Genomic DNA, 22837 nt, shown 5'->3' with positions numbered 1-22837 from the left:
TTGGCTTTTGTTTGCGGTCCGTGCAGGGTTCAAAAAGCAAGGACTTGGACGCGATGTGATCCTCTGGTTACGGTTCTCATTTAGTGCAGATCTGCTCCTTACAATTAGCAATTTACAGTCCCATATGCTGTGGGGAACTCGGTTGTAAACAACAGTCCAGCCCAGTTCAGTTTCACGTGTCCGGAAACGATCTCCAATGGCTCACTAGTAGCATGATTGAGATAGTAGATGAATATAGCGTGCAGATAAATAGAGACATATTAATTTGCATCGACACTACTAACAATGTATCCATCGAAGTCATAAGATCCTTCGCCGCCATGTTATACCCACAATTTCATAATCCATCAACCGACGTGCCGTAAAAACATCATAACTCCTCCAGTTTTGTAGCCGTCATTAATTGCAGCACCATCCGAGCACAACAGAATGATAAATGAACATTCCAACTTAGACCCGAAAAAGAGACTTCAAGAAACCGAGCTCAACCGACTCACTTTTCAGTGAGATCCTATATCTTTGCAGCCACATGCTTCCTGACGAGCCCATGATGGCGATTGGTCCATACCTCTCAACTAGGCAGTCTGCGCGGGCTGGGTCGAATCGTTGAGCAACGGCTCCCTCTCGCGATCGGTCGCCGTCGCCGGCTGTCCAGCCCTGCGGAAGAAGATGTTGCGTCCAGAGTACTTTGTCAGGGAGATATAAAGTGACTCGGCAAAGAAGACAGCAAAGATGACAATGGCAAAGATCCACTGCAGGGAAATGATCTTGACGCCAAACTGCTTGACGGCCAATGCTGCAGAGGCGTTAGCGTTGCGACAGCATTTCTCAGAAACCGATACATACCCAGTGTCAAGAGACTCAGACTGTAGCCCAGAATGTCATCCTGGGTGGAGAGGATGTGTGTCGATCCCAGCGCGAATAGCACCCAAATGAACACGTTAGCAACGATCCTTGCTGGCAAGCTGTTGCTGTTCACAGCAACTGCTCCGTTCCAGAAGAGGGTAATTAGAGTCCAGGCGTAGGGCGCTGCGACGGCTGCAAAATGCGCCAGAGGTGGCAGAGTGCGATGCCGCCAGTAGGTCGTCTTCTGATTCAGGAAGTGCGCAATCAGAATGATCTCCGAGCCCCAGAAATGGTTTCGAGTCCAGAGAAGGATCCAGGCGAAGATGAACAGATTGTTCAGGATAAAGTGCGACCCGACATTGGCGGCGGCGGTGGCCGTTACCGCGTCATTGGAGAAAAGGTGATAGACAAAGCCGATCTGAGAGATGAGGGTTATGATCCTAAAGTAACGGATCGTAAGAATAGGTAGATAGTCACAGGACAGCAGAGATAGCTCGATATGTAGTAGCAGCCGTAGAAAGGAAGCCGGGTAGAATTACCAGTAAATACCAGAAATAACCGTGCTCAAACTGAACGGAGTAATATGTTTGTTGGCTTGCTTCCAGATGGTATGACCGTGCTTTACATCGGGGGCATGGGAGGAGTAATAGATGCCGACGACCACGACGAGCAGCCACGACAAGGGAACGAGGACGCGATAGGTCCCAAGTGAGAACCTGTCGTGCGACTCTCGCTTAGCGAATGGATTGTCTGGGAAACATCAGAGTCAGTAACTGATGAACAACGACGTGTCGCAGGTGAGAGAGAGAGAGAGAGAGAGTCTTAGGAACCAAGGGGAAGGAACTCACAGGTCGACATAGCCACTGCTATGGATCAACAGGTAGGGGTGGTTAGGCTAAACGGGCGAAGGAGACCTAGAATCAGGAAGAGCCAACTCTGAGTCCGACAGGGGCAGAGGGGAAGGACATCCGGTTATATTGCGTAGCGCAGCAGAGCAGAGATGAAGGGCTTGCAGCGAAGTAGGAAGCAGAAGAAGTACTTTTTTTACTTGTAAGGAGACTGGAGGATGTCATTGGGAGGAAGACGGCAGCTCCCCCGCATTGCCTGATCTCCTGACAGGCTTTCGCTCCTCTCACTGGCCAGTCTCCCGGCCATCACGGGACGGTCATGCTTCCGGATGTCGTGTTGCGTAGTATCTATTCGTCTCTTGGATGTTCTTTTTTGCTTTAGCTCGTTGCTAAGAGCTGGTCTACTACGGTATGTGGGGGCCTGTTTCCCTGGTTCAGCACAATGAGGTGACGACTAGTATCTATGACATCATCCTAGCAGGTATTGATCTCTATCCAACATCAGAGGAACGCGATAAAACGCTAACAGCGGTACATATGCAAACAGAACGCATTATAGAGGTACAGCATGCTCCTGTCCTCCCTCCCTCATCGCTATCTCTTCGTCAATGGTCCTCCTATGCCGTTGATCGCCGTCCCCACGTTGTCGATCAGTGCACGGTCCTGTTGGCGCATGCAGCCGAGTGTCTCTTCCGCCAGTGACCAGGCAAAATGCAGCAAGAGCACCCTTTTTGACTGCACATCCGCATGAGTACGGCTGGTTGTCTAGTTCGTCTTGTAACAGCCCAGCAACGAAATCCTGGCCCTCACGCACGAACCGTCCTGTCAATCCAGTGATGGCATACTAGTCCGTAGCCTTTCTCTTTCGTCAAACACTAGGTCGTGAAAAAGATGCTAGTGGCCCCGAAGAAAAAGCAAAAACCGTAAGCGGGGACTGTTAAGACAGCTCATCCGCCAACCCAGACCCCGGATTTACCGTTGGCTCTTACATGATCTGTTTCACTGCTTCCACGAGCCGGCTGTGAATGGACGAAGGTGCAACGATCATCCCGTAGCAACCAGCCAGGGTTCTACCCAAGCTGCAGTCGACTGGATTACCCGCCAGGTCACTGACAGTACATCCGAGTTCTTCAGCAATCAACATGCCGCCCGAATGATCCCAAATCTTCGACCGATAGGAAGATTTGCGCGGAATTTTGATCATGACATTACAACCTCCCACTGCGATGGCGATGTATCGCAGCTGTGCGGCCCAGAGATCCGTTGAGGCGGGCCAAGGTGCTCCCAGATGCGATGCAAGGCGGGCATGCATGTCTCTGTTGGATGATGTCGCTGACACGCAATCCACAAAATCGATATCTTTCGGGTCCGTAATCTGCGTCTTTGGCTCGATCTTGCGCGAGGGGAGGAGAGCCCCCGTTCCCATTTGCCGTATAAATGCGCCTTGTCCGGCAACGGCGAATACCTGGTGGCCGTAGCCATCTCGGTCGACGATGTCTTCTCGTAAGCGACCCGTCTCTAGGTTCATATTCGGACAGCCCAACACGCCAACCTTCTGGCGGCCGTTCTCCACCAGCGACAGACAAACAGCATACTGCTGGCCCTGAATAAAGGTTGCTGTGCCGTCAACGGGATCCAGAACCCAGGCACGGCTCTGCGGGCTACAGTTGCCTTGAGCACCAAGGTCAATCAAATCGAGCATTTCCTCCTTGCTGCTCGGAGCGTAGAGCAGCGCATCGCTCTCCTCGTCCGACAGGCGGGTAGAGGAGACCAGCTCCCATGTCCTGTCAAGGAGAGCAGGATCAGATCGAAGAGCATCTGAGCTCTCCTCGCCGACAAACTCATCGTCGGGGAACGCACGGTGAATGGCAGCGATAATCAATGCCTGCGCAGCAAAATCAGCAATTGTCACTGGGGTGGCGTCATTCTTGTCGAAAGACCCCTTGTCCACAGCTTCCAATAGCTTTTTCGTCAAGAGCGTGGCTCTCTGGACTGTGAGACAGGCGATCTGAAGTTCCTTTGCGTAGGGGTCGGTAGATTCCATGGTAGCCAAAAGTACCATACCACTTGATAAGAAATTGAGTTTTCAAATGGATTATCTAGCCAGAATTCTTTACGCAGAGATCACTGGGATGCAGTTCGCCTCAATTGGGCTGCCTTGTAAATTGTCTTGCAAACAACGATCTCTGGGGGCTCGGAGAGTATGTTGCAACCTCTTTCGAGTCCACACACCGACTTAATATTTGATCCAAGGTCTGATGGTGGGGTCTTCCTTGGAGGGGCACCGCTGGTGACGTAGGCGATAGATAGGAGCGAACGGAGAGCTTTTGCCAATTCAGTCCAAGCAAAGATATGTCAAGGTCATATAGTATAGAGAGAGGGGATTTTTTTCCCTGCTGGGATCTGATCTGAAGGGCAAAAAGAGTGGTAACAAGGAGAAAAGAGACGCAGGAATGACTCGAAGCTGAAGCCAGTGGAAATGATCGCCCCGGCGGAGTGACCGTCTTTCTGTTTCGGGCTAGTATGGCTTAATCGGGTATAGTCGGATCTCCTTCATTTATCTTATCGGGCCATTCTGCAGACTATCAGCACGCCACCCTTGAAAGGGCACGGGTGTGTCGTTCGTTAGGAGCTAGTATAAGAATCTGTTGCCGGTAGATTGTCAATAATCAGTCCTGTGATAGGCCTATACATGGGTCATTGAAAGCATCAAAAACAATCTTATTGATCTGTGGTATATATGCCAAGGTTCCCGAGAACACTTGGCCTCAGGCATCTATTCCATTACAACATGGAGTATTGTTTGCTCTGTTATCTCGTTCATTGCCACATTCACATCCGACGTGGGGAACCACGTCATATATAAGCCTCACTACTTAGCCAGGAATTATCTGCTCTGTCCAGTAATAACGCCAGATCATGAAGGACATTAGAATGGAGCAAAAGCCAGCTCGTAAGCGAAGCCAAGTGTCAACCTCGCATGCTCCAGCATATGATCGAAGCTCAGATACCGGATGCTGTCATCAGTTGTGTGAATCCTCTTGTTGCTGTTCTCCATTTCGGACTCTGTCGCCATAGCTGCGGGATAGCCATATTTACTGGCGGACGTGTGGTCGGAGCAGGCGTAGCCACACCTGGTTTCGATGAATCCAATACCGCAATACTTTGGCAGGACTCGGTTAGTCTATATGTCCCTCATGAGACAAAAGGCGAGAGAGGACTTACCGCATTGGTGACATCTTTGAGAAATTGTGTCAGACCCTCGTCAACGTAATCAACCATAATCCCGATGGCTTCTTGACGACCGGCGTCCAGAGCTCCCTGAGTATAGCCAGTCATATCTTGTTGGAGCATCGCCTTGATGTCCCGCTTATCCCTCTTGTATCGAGAGAAGATGGCTTGCGAGCCAAGCATGCCGCCTTCCTCTGCCGAGTACCAGTGGAATTCGACTGTGTTGGAAGCGTTGCCCTGAACAATCGCGTCTGACTGCAGCAGACCGCGCAAGGCTTCGAGGATAGTCACAGTTCCACTTCCGTCATCATCAGCACCAGGTGCAGCTAGAATAGAGGGAAGAAACAGGTTGATGCTGTCTTGGTGGGCACCCAGGACGACCGTTTTGTTAGTCTGGCCTGGGATCCGAGCAATCACGCTGAACTGGCCCCAAGAGTGAGCAAACTGCTCCACAGTCGCGCCGTACTTCGCTGCCCCCGACTGCTCGATGACATCGGAAACCCTACCGTATAGCCACTTTGCGGACTCAATACCAGTGGACGACCTATAGTAGCGAGTGTGAAATGAGGTGAACTTGTTGAGATTTTGCTCCATGTTATCCTTGGAGAGGCCCTGCAGAAGGGGCACCACCTTCTCTGCATGCTCCATCGTCGGCGGATAATGAACATAGCTCCCAGCATGCAACGTTGGGTAGAACCCGGTGTTTCGTTCTTCAGTGATATCGATGAAGTTGACGCCATCCTAATGGGACATTCACCAAGCAATTAGTAAGATGTGCTAGTTGTGACAGTAACGAAATGGGGGCATATTGCTATACCAGTTTCAAGTCCCACTTTTCTTCCTCAGTAACCCATCTTGTCTGATAAGGAGCCAACTCAATCAAGAACTTCTCCTGATGGTGATGAGTTGGCGGTTCTTGGGGGGTTATCAGCGGTTCTTGCTGCGGTACAACGGCAGCCAACACCCCCGTAGCAGCTGTTGCGCCGAGTGCAAGAGCTGTTGAGAGCTTCATGTTGTCTACGAAAAAGAAAACTACCGGATCAGAAGGATTGGCGGAGAAGACAGGATATAATATAATGATCAATAATGATGATAGGAAGTCAAGTAGTACAGCTGATGCTGATGAACCTCTGCACTTGCAAATGAGCTGTCCCAGGCTGACCCGCCCGAGCACCTTTCGGCAATTGATAAGGCTTCCAAAAGCCACAGAAGGCCGAGCGCTGAGCTAGGCCAAAGAGTAGGTCTGGTTTGCAATATTGCTATTAACCCGAAGAATGCTCCGAATAAGATTCGAGGTGATGCTAGACAGACACGGAGAGGTCGAATTGGATGCAGCCCAACATGCAAGAGGTGAGGCCCCCCTTTGAGACCGTTGCGTCAGAGGTGCGCGGGCGGCTTAAATAAGAGAGACGCGCTGGTCGCACAACTCAGCACTCCTCGACCGCCAAGGGTGCCTGTGAGAGACGCCGGTCCGACTCTCTGCTATCCCGCACTATTGATAGATGGTCTGACTTGACTTGTAGCCGTTGAATCTTGAATGGTTCCTGGACCGATATCAAGACAGACTAGCCGCCCAGCAAGCACTTGCACTATACCATTCTATCTACCCATAAACACCAGGATGAAGGGCTTAGCATGCACTTGCACTCCAGGTCATTGTCAAGGCAGGAACGGCTCTTGTCATTTGTCACACAAGTCGACTCTTGTCCCAGGTCATACTAATGTAGGTCCGATCGTGCGACCGTCACAAGTCCGTGTGCCTGAGCCCGGATCATTGCTGGCCACGGCTCGTGGGGTAGGTACCTGAGGCATCAAGCCCCTTTAAATGGGATACTCCTAACATATCTGAGAATGATAGATAGCCACCGCCTGGTTGCTTCAAGGTCTTACATGTCTAGTCCTCCTCGTCAGTAGGATCGCGGTTATTTAGGGTCTACTCAATGCTGTTTGATCTTCGATTTGGTCGTTAAGAAAGCATACAATGTTGATACCCGAACAGTGTTGACCGAGAAAGCTATGAATCTCGTGGGGGGGGGCGCGTGTCTGAAAGCCATTGTATACGGGTGTACGAAGTAATGTTTTGGACCTTTCACACATTGCTTTGAAGAGCGATCTAAGGAGCAGTCCAGTCTACCCATACTAGGAAACGCACCACATTACCTTGCTGTAAAGCACATACAAGGCCTGGGTGAGGGATATCCAGTAGATAAGATGCGTTCATTTCCAAGGTTCACAGTGGTTACATCACCGCCGCGGGTGATGCGGATAGACGCCTTGTCGCGTGAAACAGCACGGCTCGCGAATCAGGGCGCCACTCCCAGTCACGATGACTCACAGAAGGTTCCTGGCTATGAGCCCGTTCAGGCAGGTAGGGCTAGGGTAAGCGTCAAGGGCATCCAATGACCAGCCATTGAAGATTCTCGTGCCCCAGTGGGAGTCAACTGGTGGATCCGAGGCAGGAATTCTCAGCGCTTACCGTACTGTACCGACCGGGCTCGATCGCCGAACGCGACCGGCGGTTATCTCCTCTTATCTGAGCGCCTGGCTTCCCTTCGTCCCCCCCGCCTCCCCCGATTCTTGTCGGTCTTCTCCAGAAGTCACTGCCTTAGTGGTCTCTTCCTGGAGTACTTGATACCCTCGCCTCAGGCTGCGACGCCCCCTTTCTGTGCTTAACCGCCCCCGTTATCCCGGTTTCTCTGTCCACAAGCCTACCCGTTATCGACGCCCGTCCGAACCGCGTTGCGCTCTCGCCATGGCCATTCATCCGAATTTCCCAACTGAAGTGAATCCGAGAGGATCGCTCTCGCCACAGCAGGCACGCGCCATTTCCGCCTGGACTGAACAAGCAGCTGCATCCTTGGAGAGTCTAACTCTTTCGGAGTCAGCACCGATCGGCGATTCGAATGTGGCCTTTTCCCAGTCCACTCCTACGCGCTCAGGCGTGCGCGGCACGACAGTCTCGCTATCAATCCCCTTAGATGACCCAGTACCGACAGCGGGAAGCAATTCCGCGCCTAAGGTCAAGGTTCTAGGCCAGCCAACCCAGGAGACTCAGGTGGCGTCGGTGACCTTCCGGCGCCGCGAGCCGGTTCGTCGTGATAGCCTGAGGAGGCGCGAAGCCTTGTTGAAAGGAAAGGACGGTAGTCGTCGCAGACAGCGTTGGGAGAATGGTATGTCTTGACATATCGGATTCACGTCACTGGCTGGGCTTCCACGCTTTACCTGGGCCGGGCGTGCCTTGACCATTGCACTCGATAGATGCTGACAGGATGTGCTTTCTTGCAAAGATCGTCTTCTGAACAATCCCTGGGCTGAACCGCCTTCCTCGAAGGATTGGGACATTCAAGCCACCCATACACGTCACGACCCCATGCCTTACTACCTTGCACCGCTCTGGGATAACCATTATGCACATCTGGACCATAGATCATCCCAGCAGATGGAGACACGGACCGAGAAGCATCGTGTTCCCAAGGAGCTGCGGCAGAGGTTGAAGCATGCACGTGCGGCACGTGGTATACTTCAAGATATTGAAGAAGACATTAGACAGTTTATCCAGCGTTGGAACGAGAAGCAACTCTTACTGAAGCAGGAGGGTTTGGCAGATGCCCCGCAATCATCTGACAGTGAATCCGAAGACGAGATCGTGTTTGTGGGTCGGAATGGCCTGATGCATGACTCACCTCAGAGAAGAGCAAGACTGCAAAAGATGCGTGAGGCGATGAGTGCTCATCATGAGCATGATGGGCAGAAGATGGTGTTTGAGAGCCTGGTCGACGACCGGGCAGCTGGATTCGGGTAAGTGTAGAATCATCTGTTCAAAGCATGGACTCGTACTTACCGTCTGTTTTCGCCTTCAGTCGCTGGCTCGTCCATTCCATCGCATCATATTACGGCTTGCACACTTGGTCCGTCACCGTTGGGGAACCTGCGCGCCGCGAGGCTTACGTTGGCTTCCATCCGCCAGCCCCAGGCAGTCGAGCAGGACTCGTATCCCAACCGGCCGGATCGAAGACCTGCCGTCAGGAGACGATGATCCAGCCTGGCGACGAACTGCCTCAACCGCTCTGGACGCAGGTGTGAGCTGTTTGTCAATATGTTGAATTTCTGACAAATTTCAAGTCGCAACCCCGCCCGTCTGATAGAGCTTTGATGCTTTTGATTCGTAGGGGTAGGTTCCGGGTTTATTGTAGTATGTATGATTTGTAATATTGGCGTGTGTGGATTTCTCCCGGGGCCTCTGGCGATATATGGTCATTGATATACATATATATGAGGTAGGATAGACCAAGACCTACAATTGATTTGGGCACATAGAGAAGGTGCGACCCGCATGATTTGTAGAGTATCCGCATGGCGTGATCATGTTCAGGTTATTAGTAGCATATCTATAGTAGTAGACGAAAGAAGGTCTCTCACCCGTGATTGACCTCTTCTTACCTGCAGCTGATTACAAAATCATGGTCTTCTTTTTCTAACTCTTCAATTCTGTTTCAAATCGCATTCAAGCAGAACTGGATATATACACGTCCTTTACTATTGGATATTCTCAGAAAGCCCGAATAATTTTGGGTGATATTCACCCTTGGCAGCATAGTTACCATGCTTGATGCATAGTTTAGTGCACCTGGACCGTATCAGGATTTTCTGCTAACTGGGTTAAGTCCTTTGGGGCTTCAAAATAGCGAACCACGAAAAAAATTGGGAAGGTGACACTCGGTATTTTGGTGAGTGTGAATGGTGAAGCAGAATTTCCTTCTGTTTCGAATGTATGGTATTATGTACTACTACAACCTATGGCAGTAGTACTATCATGGTATATGACTCTAGTGCTAGTATGCAGGATGAACGATCAGCAGTTACACTTGGTACTACTTACTACTAGTAGTTGTATTAGCAAGTAGTAGTAGGAATATAATCATAGTTAAGCGTAATACGTATTGACCATGACTGCCGACAATGAAAGCAGGATTCTATATATGCGAGTAGGCATATGCCTGGCAGTAAGCGGCGACGATTACTATGTATGGTAAGATAGGAAGACACAAGAAGTTACTAGGCTTGGGCATAGATGGTGTTTCTCGCGTCCATTTCTCGCTGTGTGGTACTACTTACTATGCATCGTGCTAGATGGTAGATAGATACTAAGGTACCATATGAAGCCCGATGTAAATGCATACATACATGCTATCTTGCCTAGTATGTACTGTTGGAGTGGGATCTGCATATTTACTTCAAGAACACCATGCCAGAAGTGCAAGGAAAGACTTCGAATTGATGCGTTGTGAGCCTTACTGCTCACTAGCGAGCATGGCGTCAATCGATATAGCAGTTTACTAGAGTATAAGGCATTCAGTGGAGTCTCATGATACAAGCATGTTATGTTGGTGATGTTGATGATGTATCTGGGTATGACTGTGACGTAGTGGCATGTACCAGCCAAGTCATCAGCCCCTCCTCCTTCTCCATTCCTCTCCTTGGAGATACTTGGACTGTATCGGGGATTGTCTGACTGAGTGGCCAAGGCAGGACACCAATTGTCAGTGTCCGTGTCAGTGTCAGTGCCAGTGCCATTGTTGGAATCCTGTACTACCATCTGCCGTCAGCTTACATTTTGATCTACCATACCGGTTTTAGGTCGGTCCGGTAGTTCCGGGTCTAGATGGTCTGAATGATGCTGCTATGCAGCAAGCTCTCATTGAGAGGAGAGTATGTTGACAATTACTCCTCTCGACAGCGTGGATGTTGCGTAGGGTGAGGATATGGAACAGACTGAACCCAAATAATGGGTGACGTATTATGATAGACAGTACTTGTGTTGATTCTGTAACAGCAGATCACTCCAGACCTCGGGTGCATGTATGGTGCAAGGGACTGGGTTATCATCTACGTACTGAACTGCATTGCTCAACTTACCCGGTTGGGAAGTATCGGATGGTTCCAGCTTTAATTAGTAACTAGTAGACTGCACTGATGCCTTGGTGTCGCTATTTCCCGTCCGCACAATGAAATTAATTGGCGAGAAAAGAGAGAAAGATGATCACAATTTCAGGTGTCTGTTTAAGCGACTGTGGAATATCGAACCATCTCCGATTCTGCTATGGAGAAGGACAAGACAGACACTCCATCCGACTTCATAACCCACAACTAGAGGGAAGCCATAGACAAGCGAGGCAAGGGCACTGACCGCGCCCCACTTGGAGGCCCCATCCGCAAGTGGGGGTCGTCAAGGAGAGAAAGAAACCGGAAAATGAAAATAGGGTTCGTGTTTGAGTTTTTGGGTGGGAAAAAGACAACACAGAAGCCCCCCAAGCCCGGAATTCATCTCCCCACGTCTTCGCCGCCAAAAGTCGCCTCTTCTCAGTCTCACATGTAATTCCCCCGTGAGCTGTATATCTGAGGTGTCGCACCACTTTTACACACCACTTCCCTCAATATGTGGCGAGACTGGTTTAAGCAGCCTGAAAGGGGAGAGTGAGAGAGAGCAAGGGCGATTATTCATTCGGTCCGATCCGAAGAGGCGACCCCAGTCGGTTCCATGGTACTGTTTCCCACCGTTGGGTCACTAAGTACTGTATAGTCAGGCATCGATCTGATAGATGTTGTGGACTTGATCAACGGTATTTCCCAGGTTTTTTGTTTGACTTTTACTTTACTATTCTTTTTACTTTTTTCTCCTTGTCTCCGGTGACAAAGTACTGTTCTCATCACTGCAAGGGAAAGAAAAGCTAAGCAGACGAAGTGTTTGTTGATAGGTTGTCGGCAATTCTCCATCCAGCGTTCGGTCAGCAACATTATTTCCCCAATTAACACCGCGTGCGAACCACCAAGTCAGTAAGTCGCAGATTCCCTGCAGGGACAACGCCAAGTCTGCGCCGGATCATGTCTTCCGTCGACCTTGATGCGACCAGAGCTATACGGTGGAATTCACATATAAACAGGCTTTGATTGTCTTGGACTACGACGCCAGCCGCGAAATGTCCGCATCTTACGGTCTCGGAGAATATCCTGGACGCACTGGGAAAACGGGAAATGGCCTGCCGGGAAATGTCTTTGCAAGGGAAGGGTCACTCAAGATAAGCAGTCTAAACCTTGCCTGGGCGATTCTAGAACCTCGTGGTCGTAGCGGTCGGAATAAGGCACGAGTCAACCAAATCAGGCTGATGATGTAGCTAGCAGTCATAGCCTGAGAAATAACGATAACACTTGGGGCTGTGTACTCCGTAGATGCGCATGGGATCGTTTTCGCAGTTGAAGTTACTTGGTAGTAGCACTACCGTCAGCCAAGGTCCCAGGCTGTAGGCAGAATGCTCACTGACCAGTCAGTCAGTCTTGCCTGGGGAAGTTGTCTGCACCGGTGAGATCTGCTGATTCCGAGGACAACGAGGATATTCCCAGCATCACCAGCACAGCATCACCCGTACTATTAGCATGTGTGAGAAAGAGTAGGACAACTCGAAACTTTCTCCCATTGATAGAGTTTAATGCTATTTTTTCCGCCTCCTCTTTTTCTTTCGTTTTCTGTTAATATGGACAAATTCCGATGACCCAAAAGGAAAAAGGAAAGCACTGGGTCAACCAACAGGAATGTGAGAGAGGAGGAGCTGTGAGCGATGGCCAAGTCAGTCGCACTCCGTCAGTTGGCTGGTTGGTGGTGCTCCGCTGGCCGACGTGGCTGCCCTCGCCAGGCGTTCCTGTTCATCCTCCATTCCGTTGCTTTGTGCCCTTTGGCTCTCTGCCGTTGCGACGGACTTTCTGCGCCACGCGCATTTTCCTTCCTATTTGTATGTAGCTGGGAGGATGCCGGCCGTGTGTCATCTTGGTCGCTTCATACCCTGAAACCCTCCCTTGTGCTGCAAAGCCTGGCGTCATCTGCTATGATCCACGGCCCCCTTCCACATTCCCTCCATTCATTCGCTTCTTACCCCTCGGATTGTTCCAGGGCTGAGTTCACAGCCTAACCTTGTCATCTTGTCTCTCGGATTCCTGCCCGCTCTATGTCCCGATCCACGATTACCGTTCCTATTATTATTATTCTACACCCGTGTTGATTCTCACGCCAATTCCCTCCCCTCCAATCCCTCCCTCTCTCTGTCTATTTGCTCGATCTCGCCTGTCCCTTCCACCGACATACTCTCTCCTCTTCATCTGACCAAATTAACTCGCTCCTGAACACTAATTTTGCCTCATTGTGCTCTGCATTTCCCGAACTTCACCTCACACTGAATCTGAGACTGCTGGGACTTCTGGGACTTCTGCGCTGGAAAGTTGCTGGGACCACGAGATCAGGCTATGATTGAAATACATATTTATCCCTACCTCATCCTGTGTGCTTAACTCGCTACCACACTCTCACTACTACTACCTTCCCACCACTATATGCAACTTATCCCTTGAGCTTGCCTGGATTAGGATTAAAGTGATACTGTCGGATCGGCTCGGGTATCGAAACAGTCTCCTGTCCCTCTTCGACCAGCCAGAACGATACCCAAACTATACGCCACCATCCTTGCACCGTCTGCTTGGTTTTCATCGCTTCACAACCTATCCATCGCCTCCCTATCACATCACATTAGCGCCGTCATGGGATCCCATGGTGCATCGTCTTACCGGAATGGTTCGAGGACCGGTGCCAGTTCCAGTTCCACCAACAGTGACGTCTCGGAACGCTCGAAAAGCACGGCCCCTACGATCTACAGCGATCGACCCACTCCCATTCAGCGAGGAGGAGGAGGAATAGACATGGACATTTACGACGAAGAAGATCCTAAAGCCTCCGTGTCGACCTACGCCTCTACGATCCCGTCGGAAGATGATCCCCCAGAGACCCCGCGCTACGAAGTAATCGACCGTCAGCTGGACGCTTTCTCAACAGACGTCGTGCCTTCCGACCCGTCGACCTTTGGGCAGCTATTCCCTTCCTCTCGACGACTCCTGGTTCGACACGACGATGCGACACTCGATGGAAACATGAACCTGCGCGTCGACACGATGGTGCCGCGAAGAGGTGGATACCAGCAAGATGTCACTTTGTTCCATCTTCGCATGTATGACCTGTTTACGCGAAAGTGCTCCTTCCGACGCTACTGTCGAGACTCTGGGCGCGAGGTGTGCCACTCAGAACGAAGGCCTGTCGCATCGGGTTCAGACAGGCATCCGGTGTTTCGACGGTCGTGGGGTAGCGTGTTGGCTAGCTTGCGGCCGGGTTCAAGTGGCCACGGATCACTGCCTAGCCACGAGCATAAGCGCCAGGACTCCGGCTATAGGTCGGCGGAAGATGATGAAGAATACTTCGAGGACAAGCACCCTGACCACAAAGGTGGTGGTGGTGATCGCCATTTTGTGCTAACCGATAGCACGTTATTGGAGTTTTCAAATTATGCTCACGTAGAGCTGAGGCGCCGAGGTGCAGGTCTCTCGAAACGATATGAATTTGAGTACTGGTCAACACGGTACCAATGGAGACGCGAGTGTCGGAAAGATGGAGACTTGCGTGAAGTCTCGTATCATCTAGTCAACACGCGCACGTCCAAGACCGTCGCTCATATTGTCCCAGAGATCCTGACCCCGATGGAAGCAGCTGAGGAGGAGAAAAAGGGAGGATGGGTTCCACCATCATCCATGTGGATCAGCGACCCGTCTGTGTATGAGAAGATGCCCGACGTCGCCGAGTAAGTAGAATTCCCACCCCCTTTAGTCCGGTCGATGGTCTTTCTTTTTTATTGTTTTTAGAGTTTGGGGCTGACTAGTGTACAGTGTGTTTGTTGCCACAGGTTTAATATCCCTAGTTGACGATTGCATCCGCCGTCGATGGCACACGAGTAGACACGCCCAATTCATCCAGCCGATGCGATCGACCCTTTCGAAGAGTATTGAGCTCATGGGTCCCCGGCGATTTCTGGATGAGGTGTTCCACCGACGAGGGTCCGCGTGAGGAATGATAGGCTATCGATGAAGGAAAAGCGGATGGTCAAGGGCGACACGGCGGCAACACGTCATGCCATCGTGTTGTGAGGGGAAAGACCGGTTTGCAACCGGCGCAGTTTTCATTGACAGGGGGGTGTTTTCGCTAGCCGACCACTTGGCTCTAACGACGATAACGACCGCAAATGATGATGGGATTTTTCTTTTCTTTCTTTTTTTTTTTTTTCTTCTTTTTTTCACTTGATCTATTTGATTGGGATTTGGCAAGGGGGGTTCGCACTGAATTTTGGTTGGCTCATGTGCTACAAATCTATTCTTTTTTCTTCTTTACTGCCTCTTCGTATTTGTGTGCATTTGGGTGGGTGGTACATTTGGGCGGTTGCCGGAAGTGACAGACCGGCATGATTGGCGATGATGTGTTACAGGAACCGGAGGGTCGTGCAGGGTCCGGATGAAGGGGTGGACGGTGATGATGAATGTCGTTTAGCAGTAACTAGTTAGTAGTTACTACTTAGTAGTAGTAGTAGTAGTAGTAGTAGTAATAGTAACAGGCAAGTGGATGGTGTGTGAACCTGAGTTGGCTGCCTGTTTCAGCCTCACCTTTTCTCTCTCTTTGCTGGCATCTTCCTGGGACTATTTTGAATTATGATCAGCATTTTGAATCTTTGGGGATGACGCTTGCGCATGTCACTTTACAATGCTTGCTTGCATATCTCATGAACCTAATGCCTAGCCAGCCACCTTGGAACTTCCAGCGAGACTAGCTTAGCTGTCGTTTCTTGCTGTCCCGGCCGGGGAACAGGGCCCGCGATTATAGTTCGTTCCTTGTCTGCCTGACTTGTTTAACCCCTGGTCTGGACCCAGATCAGGATGGCAAGCGAAGTGAACAACATGCATGATCTGGCTAGGCTTGGAAAAGGAAAAAAAAGGGGAAAAAAGAAAAAGAAAAAGGAAAAAGAAAAGACAATCAAGAAGACACTGCTGTGCTGATGAATGTACACCAGAGAGGAAACAGATGGAGGGAATGACAGCCAGGTACATACAACCCTCCGGTAGGCATGCTATTCCCACCATCTCACGGGAGAGTGACATGAGTTGCTCGACAGTAACTTGATACCTTCTTCTAATATTCGATCTATGTTCTCTACCCTTTCCAACCAATCTGTCTCTTTCCATTCTACTCCATCTCCAGATGAAACTCACCCCAAAAAAACCGATGCGGGGCAGATCGAGGCTCGTCGCCAAAAAAGAAACGCAGCGGCGCGTCGAATCAACGGCCTGGTCGCCGCCTCGAAAAGCGGTTCGTGGAAACGTTCCAGCCTTCCCCGTTGTTTGGCGCGCTGGTTATCAATCTTGCTTGCTTATGCAGGTTCCTCATCAACTTTCTACGATTTCGTTGCTGCTGCCAATGAACTAACGAAGAAAAAATAATTAACACAAACGCGCCCCCCGGTCTTTTTTCCTCCTCCCCCCCTTCCCTTCCCCCCCTAAGGTGGTTCGCAAGTAGTCGCATATTGCAAGCGAAGAAGAGATTGAACTGAAATGATGCACGTATGAATGCCCAACACAATGCCAGAGGAAAGCAACGAATCATGGCATCTCTATTGCCGGAAATGGCCTGGGTCAAGCATACCCAGCTCGTTCTTCGCTGGCAATTTTGTGTCTCCCTCACAGTGATTCCTGTGCACAAGCTGGCCTTCCAACACGGTTTTCGGTTTCCTGACCCCTGCTGAAGGTTTCGCTTGTTCCTCCTTCCGGGCTATAGTGATGCCATGGAGTAAGCTCTGGCCAACCCTGGAATCTGCAGTCCCCTTCCCGATAACAAGTACCCATGCAGAGCGGCCCGGTCAATGACCGTTTCGTTCTAGGGCTGAGGGTACATTTGATGGGTCTAAATTGGCATGGCTCGAATGATTATGATTCGAGTCTCTGATGAGCTGGCACGGTCGTCCTTGGGCCCGCTCCAAATATTCTGAGTGGCCCTACTGGTCGACATAAAATTATACTCTGGCTTCGATTCGTCGCCATTCGGTCTATGGGTCCCTTCCTCCTCCGCTTTTGGGCAACTACTAGGTCTTCACCACCACTGCTCCGTCGGCCGTCCCATGTCTTCCAGAAAGAGACGGTACTTCTTCCTGAAGAGCGTCTATGAGGCGAGTGGCTTGTTCCTACCCGATGTATACATCGTCTTGCGGCACAGGAGAAAGCTGAATTCGAGCCACGATGCCAGGGAGTCCAGGCGTCCTTTCTGAGTTGTCAAACAACACTGGCTGCGAACTGGCAGACTTTCTTTTTTTTCTCTTCCCCCTGTATCACAGCTTCATTTCTTTGTCTTGGATTATCCTTCCCCTCCCACCCCCTGCCTGTCAGTAGATCTGGCCTGTGTGGAGACTAGCGGTCCTATTCCCTGTCTCCTGGCGTTTCTTCAAGGGCACACATTCAATCGGCGTGCGCCGGCCCGTTCCAGCTTGCAGCCTCAAAATGATCCGCATGTACTCCATGCAACTGGCGTTCCCTGAGTGGAGGAGGATAAGGAGGGGGAGAATTTGCTGACACTGTGCCATGTCCACATCGGCATGCATAAGCCCGTCCGTTAGGTTTGATGATTAGGTTCCGTGTTTGTCACGCCAAACTGGTCTTGCTTGCACAGTGACATTTTGGGGTTTGGGAGGGATGGCCCACAGTTTATATGACTCCCCGCTTCCCAGGTCTATCGACGCTGTTCGATTGAAAGGGCAGACCAGTTCGCAAATATCTCCCCGCTCCAAAGCAAAGTCAAGAAGAAGCAGCAAGACCGGGCAAAATTTTTCTATCTCTCATCTGAACTATCATTAGTCCCTTTCATTTCTACTTTGAAGATCTGACCATCCATTGGTGTTGTGTGGTCGAAAACCCCCCTACTCATATTTTCAATTTACTCAGGGTGTGAAGTATTGTCTGCCGTGTGAGAGAGTTTTGTTTCTCCAACCGTTGTGGGATATCGAACCCAATTCAAGATCTGCGGTTTAGATTCTCCTTGGTGAAAAGCAAGCCAGTCAAACTCTGCCAATTGTTTTCTCTACTACGATTTAAGAAAAGAACACATTCTTCATCATGGCCACAAAGACTTCGCAGCCCGCAAAGGAAAGCAGGCACTGGCAGGACAGACTTAAAAGTATGCCCCACTCCGCTGCAATAATCTTTCCTCTTGCACTTTGGACTTAGCCGTGACGGCGGCCCCCTTCTTCTTGTCGACTAACCGACTAACCCTGTTTCTTCTAAAGTATACTGCATTGAGAACAAACTGGAGGATCCGATCTACAATTACGATTCCGATCGTCGAGGTGAGAAGACCTTTTTCCTTCGTATTTCCCCCCAGTCTTTGGCTCTCCTGATTACCCCTCGTGCTGCTGGGAGTTCCCCATGTCCTTTCCCTGCCCCTCATTGCTGTTGCCCACTGTGTGCTTGGTGATGGGCGAAGTTGAGCTCTTCTTCACCGACTTTTGAGCCTCCCAATTTCAAAACAACGAATCCGGTTATACTGACGGGTATGTCGCTGCTCAGGAGGTCGCACAGCTTGGACCTCCAAGGTCACCGTTCGGCACCATGTCCCGGGAGTTCCGTGGACGATTCCGGGACGATACTTCTTCGATGGTGATAACAATGCCCGAGAAGATGCTGCTGAGGTCGCTTGGAAGTTGTTGACGTCCAGTTCCTCCTGATGTCCGTCGAGAGACTGTATTTCTAGATCATGTCTGGATGTTTACCGGGAGAATGACTCACAGTCTCATGTCTCTCCCCCCTTCCCCTCGCTCTCTTCTATTCCGGTTCTTTATTTTTGTCTATGCTCGGTTTGCATGTTTATGTACGACGCCATCCGGACTGATGCCTACTCCTCGGGTCTCGCAGATATGTACAACATTTCGGATGTCGACGATTTTCCTTTCCTTCTTCGTTCTCGAGACTTCTTTGCTCTTCTCGCGCTCTCGATTCCCTTGATTATTTCCCCAATGCAGAATGGCACGACAACGGTCTGGAGGGCGGATTGTGGATATGGCTGAGGCTTACTTTCTCCAGGAGGAAGGTTACCGTTGAGCGGATGAACCTTGGCCCCTGTCTGTTCTGCAGTGCCCCTGCCGAATTCGGCTCGGATGGTCCGATTTGATTTCATTCCGCAGGCGGCGAGCGCATCTGACAGTTCTGTTGTCATCTGCGCCAGTTCTCTTAAGCCGACAGTCGGGCCCTGGCCGGATGCTTTAGGACGACAGAACAGATTCGTGCGATGTGTGAAATTTTAACAGTTGGATTGATCTAGTTTTGAGGGGTCTTTATTCTCTTTCCTCCTTCATTATGGCAGCAATTCAGACTGTCAATCTTCCTTTATATTCTTCTTTTTCCCCCTGCGCCCACTTAGCCATCTGTGGCCGATACCGACAAAGCGAAAAGGCATCCGTCGCTCATGCATACTGAGCCAGCGATCGTCGGTACGGAGCAGCAGCGGCTTGCCGTGTGTCAGGAGGAATTTTGGCTAAAACAAAAAGGAAAAAAAATCCCTGTGGTTCTTTCTTTTCCTTTATCATTGTCACAGCGTTTATGGGCGGAGTTGAGGGAATATCTCGGGAATTGTTTTCTTCTCATCTACTCGAGACCATTGTGTCTCTTTTTTTTTTGTTCTTGCGACAATGCCTGGCTAGGATACTCCCTCTGAAAATGGTGTAGAAACTACTACTATCATCCATGTGTACCGGGATTTATTTATCTTTTCATTTCATTTAACTTTTTAGTTCTCTGAATGAAGTCATCACCTCAATTTAAATTTTGGGTTTCTTTCTTTCTTTCCATTTGGAAGCTGGGCAGTTTCTCACGGCCTGCTCAGTCAGCGCTAACTGAAGAAAAGAAAGTGGGAGACCCTCAGGTCCCACCGCCAGTTCGGGGGATTTTGTCAGACCGCGGAATATCCACAGCACCCAAACTCCTGGGATCCCAGGCTGAATAGTGCTTAGCGGGCGATTCACCATAGTGATTGCTCGGCCCTCTATGGCTCCATGGTAAGGGAAGAGGAATTAAGGACCCCTACTACGACGTCTTACCTACTGGAATCCGGACAGTTATTGGCATTTTTTTTTGGCAAACCCTCTGTTTAAGCAGCCCGTCATGGCCCTGAGCTTAACCTTAATTTCCCTCACGTGTTGTGCCCTCCCGCCCGCCAGTCTCTCCGGTTCCATGGTTCGCATGCCAATCATTCATTTATGATTTCTCCGTGGGACCCGCGCACACCATTAACAGTTAACACCCTAGCTATGCTGTTCAGGGCTTCTTGCTACCGTCTTAGACCCTTTCTCTGCAAACTGGGGGGTTGGGACACTAATGCTTCCATATTTGCTGCAATTGGATTCCGCTTGAATACTCAGTTTTGAAAGCTCTGTTGAGTAGAACTGACTACTGCCTTTTTCTTTCTAGTCCCTTTTTTTTTGCTTTTTTGTTCGCACTAGCATGACTCGTTTCACCGTCCTTACTTCTCGAGACCTTACGTGAGAATTATTCGAATGCGAAAATTGGTTTGCTGAGTGGTGCTGAACCTAACTCTTGGTGTCGAATTCATGAGGATCGCTCGAGGTAATGCGGCGGATATGGAAAAAAAATTCGATGTTAGTGAGTAGAATTCAGTTCCCTTTCGATACAAAATTCTTCGCTAGGCTGACAGATTCTCACTTCGAATATATATTTTTAGTATGATATCCTACTACTCCCTGACCAACACGCCACACGCCAACACACACACAGTTAATCAATAAGCGAAGCTCTCACCACCCTTGGTCCGCTTGTTCCTCCATCCATAATACAATCGCAGCAGAATACACCCCGCCGTGACCATCAGCAACAGCGCCGCATTCGTCCAATGTCCCGTCGGATAACCCTTCTTCTCCTCGTCGGACTTATATATCCATACTCCTACGATCTGTCCTGGCGCGCCGAACGACACGTTCAATGCTATGGCTAGGCCGGTCCCTGCTGTGGAGCGGATATTGGCAGATAGCCAGCCGAGTAAGGGCGGGATGCAGGCAAAAGAGCCGCTAGCTGCGACTACGAGGCATCCGTATCGGTGCTGTGGCAGGGGTTAGTGGGGTTGGTCTGGATAACTGGTTGATTTGGGTTGGATTGGAATGCTCGTGCGTACCAAGTATGCGTCTGCGGGAAGGACAGCAGATGCGAGGAAGCCCATGGCTCCGATAAAGGCAAAGAGGGCGGAATGCAGACCGCGGCTGCATTTCAGATTGAATATTAGCGCCATCCTGGTGGGAGCGGAGTGACTACGTACCTATTGAAGTGGTCGGCGGACCATGCGACGACAGTGGTGACTACATAGGCAGCAGCCCATGGTGGTACTGTCATGAGCTGGGCCCGCAGATCCGCATATCCCAGGCCGCTGACGATGGCGGGGGTGAACAGCGAAAGACTGGAGAAGGGCGTCGAGATGCCGAAATATACCTATACCAAGCAGGTTAGGGCCTGTCGCTGGGTGCGCTGGGATGACTGACTATGTAGTGTGCGTATAGCCTCCAGTCGGTCAAGATCTCCTTTGCTTCTTTCCAGCTCATGGCTTTGGCTGCTCCATGAGAGCCTTCATCTTCCAGTCTGCTGATAGCAAGATTCTTCTCTTCCGGGCTGAGCCACGAGGCCGTCTCGGGATAATCAGGGAGGAAAAACCAGACGAGAAAGGCCGAGGCGCACGACGGAGCACCTTCAATGATGAACAGCCAGCGCCATGCGGATAGGCCGCGGACCTCGTTCATATGTCCGACGCCGTAGGCAATGGCGCCGCCAAAAGCACCGGCGAGGGTAGCAGACGCTAGGATGAGAGCGACGCGCATGGACCGCTCCGAATTGCGATACCAGAAGGTCAGGTAGTAGACGAGTCCGGGGAAAAGACCCGCCTCCGTGGCTGTCATGTCAGTGTCAGCGGATCCACAGGAAGTCAAGTAGACATGATGTTTAGGGTATTACCTCCGAGCAGGAATCGAATACCAGTGACCTGGGAGAAGTTGTGCGATCCACCCAAACCCATTGTGGTAGCTCCCCAGGCGAGCATGAGGAAACCGATCCATCTCTGCTTGCGTTAACCTTGCTCTGACTGGGATGGGGTGTGACTTACGCTGGGCTTCAATTTCTTGAGAAGATAGTTGGAGGGCACTTCAAACAGGGCATACGCGATCAAGAATACCATCAGTGCGACACTGCATCATTAGCGAAGCCGCGCAACCGACTGCAGGGCCACATACGTGTACTGGTACGACGTCATATGCGTCTCCGAAAGGAGATCATTGCCGGTGTCCTGGTTGAGGATTTTGGCATTTCCTAACCTGTCAGTATGCTATACTGTATGTCCTGCGATGCGATGCTAATTACCTATGTTGGAACGATCTAGATAGCAGAGAAGATAGATGCTCGCGCAGAGTGGCACAATTCGCAGGTCTTGCTTCCAGACCAAAGCTCTCTCGCGAGAGCCGAGCTCTATCCCAGAGTCGCTCTCCAGAGTAACCTGAATTGCCATTAGGAGTCTGTGAGTTGAGCAGAAAGAGAAACAGGAAGCTGACCTGCGGAGCAGCTTCAAGATCCTGCACGCTCTCAGCGTGGTCCAAGTCCTTTTCCCCACTCATCGCTGTGTCTTGAGCAGGACAGTATTGTCGTGCAATTCAAGAATGGTGAAGCAGTAGCAGCGCCCTTGTCGCGATAGATCAGCGCGTAAACCTCCGTGACTCAACCATGCGTCAGAGGGAGACAGACAGAAAAAGAGAGTGCCGAAAACTCCACGCGAGAAGAGCGACAGACCGGCTGACTCCAACTCAGTCCAGTTCAGCTAGCCCCGAACCGGAGGCAGACCGCCATCCCAAATGCTACTTAAGCTGCATGGCTGATTGCTAGTGGCTGATCGGCAAAATTGGCTCAGTTGAGCGGAAGTTGTTTTGGCTGCAAGCCAGTCAGTCGGGTTATGCAAGGTTTGTGTGCCA

The 22837-nt window shown here is 50.6% G+C and overlaps 6 protein-coding genes across 6 annotated transcripts; 2 read left to right on the top strand and 4 right to left on the bottom strand.

The window, feature by feature from the left end:
* Positions 1-78: 78 nt before the first annotated feature.
* Positions 79-1899, bottom strand: ASPBRDRAFT_70407 (DUF1774 domain-containing protein). The gene is made up of 4 exons (XM_067629074.1): positions 1695-1899; positions 1386-1596; positions 847-1286; positions 79-796 (listed from the first exon to the last, which is right to left on the bottom strand). The coding sequence occupies exons 1-4, from the start codon at positions 1702-1704 to the stop codon at positions 576-578; spliced, it is 882 nt and encodes a 293-aa protein (XP_067484060.1). The 5' UTR covers positions 1705-1899; the 3' UTR covers positions 79-575.
* A 780-nt stretch (positions 1900-2679) lies between these two features.
* Positions 2680-3756, bottom strand: ASPBRDRAFT_115047 (inositol monophosphatase family protein; the record flags this gene model as incomplete). The annotated part of the gene is made up of 1 exon (XM_067616867.1): positions 2680-3756. The coding sequence occupies one exon, from the start codon at positions 3754-3756 to the stop codon at positions 2680-2682; it is 1077 nt and encodes a 358-aa protein (XP_067484059.1).
* Positions 3757-4623: 867 nt separating this feature from the next.
* Positions 4624-5937, bottom strand: lap1 (putative aminopeptidase; the record flags this gene model as incomplete). The annotated part of the gene is made up of 3 exons (XM_067616743.1): positions 4624-4857; positions 4920-5666; positions 5743-5937. 3 exons carry the CDS (start codon positions 5935-5937, stop codon positions 4624-4626), a joined length of 1176 nt encoding a protein of 391 aa, XP_067484058.1.
* Positions 5938-7677: 1740 nt separating this feature from the next.
* On the top strand, positions 7678-9008 carry ASPBRDRAFT_112744 (uncharacterized protein; the record flags this gene model as incomplete). Its single annotated transcript, XM_067616687.1, has 3 exons — positions 7678-8095; positions 8213-8723; positions 8786-9008. The coding sequence occupies 3 exons, from the start codon at positions 7678-7680 to the stop codon at positions 9006-9008; spliced, it is 1152 nt and encodes a 383-aa protein (XP_067484057.1).
* A 4597-nt stretch (positions 9009-13605) lies between these two features.
* Positions 13606-15030, top strand: ASPBRDRAFT_35984 (uncharacterized protein). Its single transcript, XM_067623415.1, has 2 exons — positions 13606-14596; positions 14682-15030. Exons 1-2 carry the CDS (start codon positions 13668-13670, stop codon positions 14857-14859), a joined length of 1107 nt encoding a protein of 368 aa, XP_067484056.1. The 5' UTR covers positions 13606-13667; the 3' UTR covers positions 14860-15030.
* A 5586-nt stretch (positions 15031-20616) lies between these two features.
* ASPBRDRAFT_190157 (putative MFS transporter) lies at positions 20617-22486 on the bottom strand (the record flags this gene model as incomplete). The annotated part of the gene is made up of 9 exons (XM_067620191.1): positions 20617-20934; positions 21007-21091; positions 21148-21317; positions 21368-21771; positions 21834-21936; positions 21982-22063; positions 22109-22184; positions 22236-22368; positions 22424-22486. The coding sequence occupies 9 exons, from the start codon at positions 22484-22486 to the stop codon at positions 20617-20619; spliced, it is 1434 nt and encodes a 477-aa protein (XP_067484055.1).
* Between the last annotated feature and the right edge of the window lie 351 nt (positions 22487-22837).

The sequence above is a fragment of the Aspergillus brasiliensis genome (assembly GCF_001889945.1).
Source record: "Aspergillus brasiliensis CBS 101740 unplaced genomic scaffold ASPBRscaffold_1, whole genome shotgun sequence".
NCBI lineage: Eukaryota > Fungi > Ascomycota > Eurotiomycetes > Eurotiales > Aspergillaceae > Aspergillus > Aspergillus brasiliensis.
Note: the sequence above shows the minus strand (reverse complement) of the source record. Positions and strands in the feature narration are given on the sequence as shown.

What these genes read in the sequence shown, in the direction of transcription:
- ASPBRDRAFT_70407 (XM_067629074.1), bottom strand. An exon ending in GTTATTTCTGGTATTTACTG is followed by an intron (nt 1,287 to 1,385) that starts GTAATTCTACCC and finishes CCGTTACTTTAG; the next exon opens with GATCATAACCCTCATCTCTC. An exon ending in TCTGAGTCTCTTGACACTGG is followed by an intron (nt 797 to 846) that starts GTATGTATCGGT and finishes ACGCCTCTGCAG; the next exon opens with CATTGGCCGTCAAGCAGTTT.
- ASPBRDRAFT_35984 (XM_067623415.1), top strand. Translation starts at nt 13,668, where the DNA reads ATGGACATTTACGACGAAGAAGATCCTAAAGCCTCCGTGTCGACCTAC. An exon ending in AAGATGCCCGACGTCGCCGA is followed by an intron (nt 14,597 to 14,681) that starts GTAAGTAGAATT and finishes ACTAGTGTACAG; the next exon opens with TGTGTTTGTTGCCACAGGTT.